Source organism: Meles meles, chromosome 2 (assembly GCF_922984935.1).
Source record: "Meles meles chromosome 2, mMelMel3.1 paternal haplotype, whole genome shotgun sequence".
Taxonomy (NCBI): Eukaryota; Metazoa; Chordata; class Mammalia; order Carnivora; family Mustelidae; genus Meles; species Meles meles.
The window spans coordinates 139409326-139412389 of record NC_060067.1 but is presented as its reverse complement, the minus strand read 5'-3'; the positions used below and the strand labels follow the sequence as shown (position 1 = coordinate 139412389).

General features: G+C 44.4%; 1 protein-coding gene across 1 annotated transcript; it reads right to left on the bottom strand.

The window, feature by feature from the left end:
- Window positions 1-1937: 1937 nt before the first annotated feature.
- LOC123936906 (armadillo repeat-containing protein 7-like) lies at window positions 1938-2763 on the bottom strand. The gene has a single exon (XM_045997419.1). It carries the CDS (start codon window positions 2761-2763, stop codon window positions 2395-2397), a length of 369 nt encoding a protein of 122 aa, XP_045853375.1. The 3' UTR covers window positions 1938-2394.
- Window positions 2764-3064: the final 301 nt, after the last annotated feature.

Sequence of the window (3064 nt, the reverse complement as noted above, 5' to 3'; positions counted from 1 at the left end):
GTGTTTGGGGATGCACACATTCCAGAAATTGAAAATGACATTTTCCTCTGCACAGAGCTGAACAGAGAGCATCATTGCTCACCTCTAGTCCACCCAAAGTTCAAATGAACCATGACTTATGAGCTATTTTATTTTCAGAACACTGCCACATAAATATATAAGTCACACTATATTGATAAAGCCACAGTCTATCTTATACAGTGTGCCATTTCATATGGTGGCACAAAAGGATTTTATGGGAACAGGCTGGGTGAATCTCTCTTCCTAAAAAGTTAAAAATGTATCATTAAATAAAGGTGCCTTCATTTAACAGTTAATCAGTATTAGTGAACAGGTTTTTTGTTTTTTTTTTTTTGGTTTGTTTGTTTTTTTATTTACTTGACAGAGAGAGAGCACAAGCAAGGGGAACAGCAGAGGGAAAGGGAGAAGCAGACTCCCTGTGGAGCAGGGAGCCCAATGTAGGACTCGATCCCAGGACGCTGGGATCATGACCTGAGCTGAAGGCAGATGCTTAACTGATTCACTGACTAGTGAACAGTTTTAAAACATCTTAAAACTACTTTCTTGTTCATCTTAACTTCATTTGGATTTTTATTGGACTCATGAGTTTTTCTTATTCTAATTTGTAAACCTTTTTAATTTATATTAAAAACTACCTCTTTCAAGCTTTCAGGGATTTGCAAGTATCCCATTTTTTAAATAAAAAAATGGAATGTTCTGTCCATTTCCTTCATAATGTTACATATTTGTTCATATCAATTCCAGTCATTATTTCCCATTAATTTTTACTTTTAATTATCAAAAATTATGAGAGTTTATATTAGGTATTCATCTCTGGTTTGCTCAAGCTCCACTAGGCCTTGCTTGTGTTATGGCAATGAGATTTATAATTAATGGTCCAAATGCTGTACCATGGAATTGTGAGAAACTTGTAAGACAAGAGTTTTTTTTGTTTTGATCTTTGGTTTATAACAGTTATTATCCTTAAGAAACTATTCCTAGTTCTCTTTTATGAATCATGATTTCTACATTATAGTTCAATTTTATACAATATAGTTAATGAAATAGCTTTCATTTTGCTTAATATTTAATTGCCCAGAAGGCTAACATTGTAACTTAAAGCTTAGACATTCTGATAATTGCATTTTGTCATTCAGGGAATTATTCTTCAGATTATTTCCTAATAATCTACTGCCCAAGGACTTTTGAAAGTATGGATACATTCTATCCATATGATTATTCAGCAAATACTTATTTTTCTATGGGAAAGGCCCAGGGACAAGGGTCGTGAATGGAGAGGAAGTCACTATTGGTGTTCCAACTTGAAAGTTCATAGTGTATGAGAAGAAACAGAACAAGCAAGATATAGTTATAGTAAAACCAGATAAACAATATGTTCAAGCTTTGTGCCAGGCTCTCCAATCCCATATGAGAATGATTTTGCTGGGGAGTGTTTAGGAATGTTTCACATCAAAAGGCCATCAACATTTTTTTTTTTTCAGCATTCTTTAAAGGCCCTTTATTTGGGAAGGTCGAGGGACTGGAGCCCTAGGAGGGGTGGGCGGAATACAGGCTGATAAGAGGCTTTCTCTTCCCTCCTCCTGTCGGTAGTCCAGTGGCTCCCGAACCTGCCCCACCTTCACAACCGACACCACCTCTCTTGCATCTGCTTTTCCTTGGCCATGTTAGAGGTCAACCTTGAGGGAGTGCAAAAGGGAGGCCAAGAAGCTCCCCACTGCTCCTGAACTCTTAACTTTCCATGGGGGTCCCCTGGCAGATAGACCGCTGTGGATAAAATGTTGATCCCAGGCCGCAGAATTCTCCAGGCCGGCATCAGCCATACCCAGGGTCCAGCCGGGGAGCTTGCAGTGCAGGTGCCCAGCCTCCGTAGCCCTGGAGTGGGCATGACACCTTCTCGGAGCTTCTCAAATGGCTTCTCATTTCCGTTCAAGATTATTTCAGATACTTCTGTTAAAGGAAAATTCCCGTTTCCTCAAGCACCAGCAAGTCTAATCCCAGGCCCAGCTGTTCTTCACGAAAAGCCCCTTCCTTTAAAGCCTCTGAACCTAGGGTCCCAACTGCCTCTCACATGATGGTGAGCCCCTGGCACCGAGGCACTGCGGGGAGGGGGCGAGGCAGGAGCCTGACCTCCAGCGGGTTGACAGCGCCAACCTATGCAAATGGCACTGCCTTTGCTCTCCTCCTTGTGCCCCAAAGCCTGGCCTCCTCTCGCAGTGCCCCTCACCACAGTGTGAATACCTGTCACGCTGAGAAAACTCAGCTTTAAAATAGCCGAAAGGGCACCTCCGGGGAAAAATGCTCAGTGGGAGCCAGGCTGCTCCTGCTCCCCGAGCCCCCACCAGGATTGTGGCCTCATCTCTAGCAGTCGGGGCGTCATGGCTGCGAGGTCTCCCTGGGTCTGGGCTGCTGTGGGGCCTCAGTCCTTGGCAGTGGGATCCCCAGGGCAGAGTGGGCCTGCCAGGTGCGGGCCTCCGCCACCTGGCTTGGGGAACAGAAGTCTTCCAGGAAGATCTGGGCCAGGTTGCGGAGCCTCGTGTTGGCTGAGAGAGAGAAGCGCAGCATGCACTGGACCACGGGCATGGCGGTCAGCTCAGGGGGCGAGCCGGAGCCCGGGGAGCTCAGGTACATGAGCGTGGTCACAGCAGATAGCACGGTCTCCTCGTTGGGACTGGACAGGCAGTTGATGATGAGTGGGATGCCCCCTGTCTGCAGGATGTGCTCCTTGTTCGCCCTGTCTGGCATTGATTAAACCATAAAAACAACAAGAGAAAAGGCATCCAAATCGGCAAAGAAGAAGTCAAACTATCACTCTTTGCAGATGATATGATACTATATGTGGAAAACCCAAAAGACTCCACTCCAAAACTGCTAGAACTTGTCCAGGAATTCAGTAAAGTGTCAGGATATAAAATCAATGCACAGAAATCAGTTGCATTTCTGTACACCAACAACAAGACAGAAGAAAGAGAAATTAAGGAGTCAATCCCATTTACAATTGCACCCAAAACTATAAGATACCTAGGAATAAACCTAACCAAAGAGG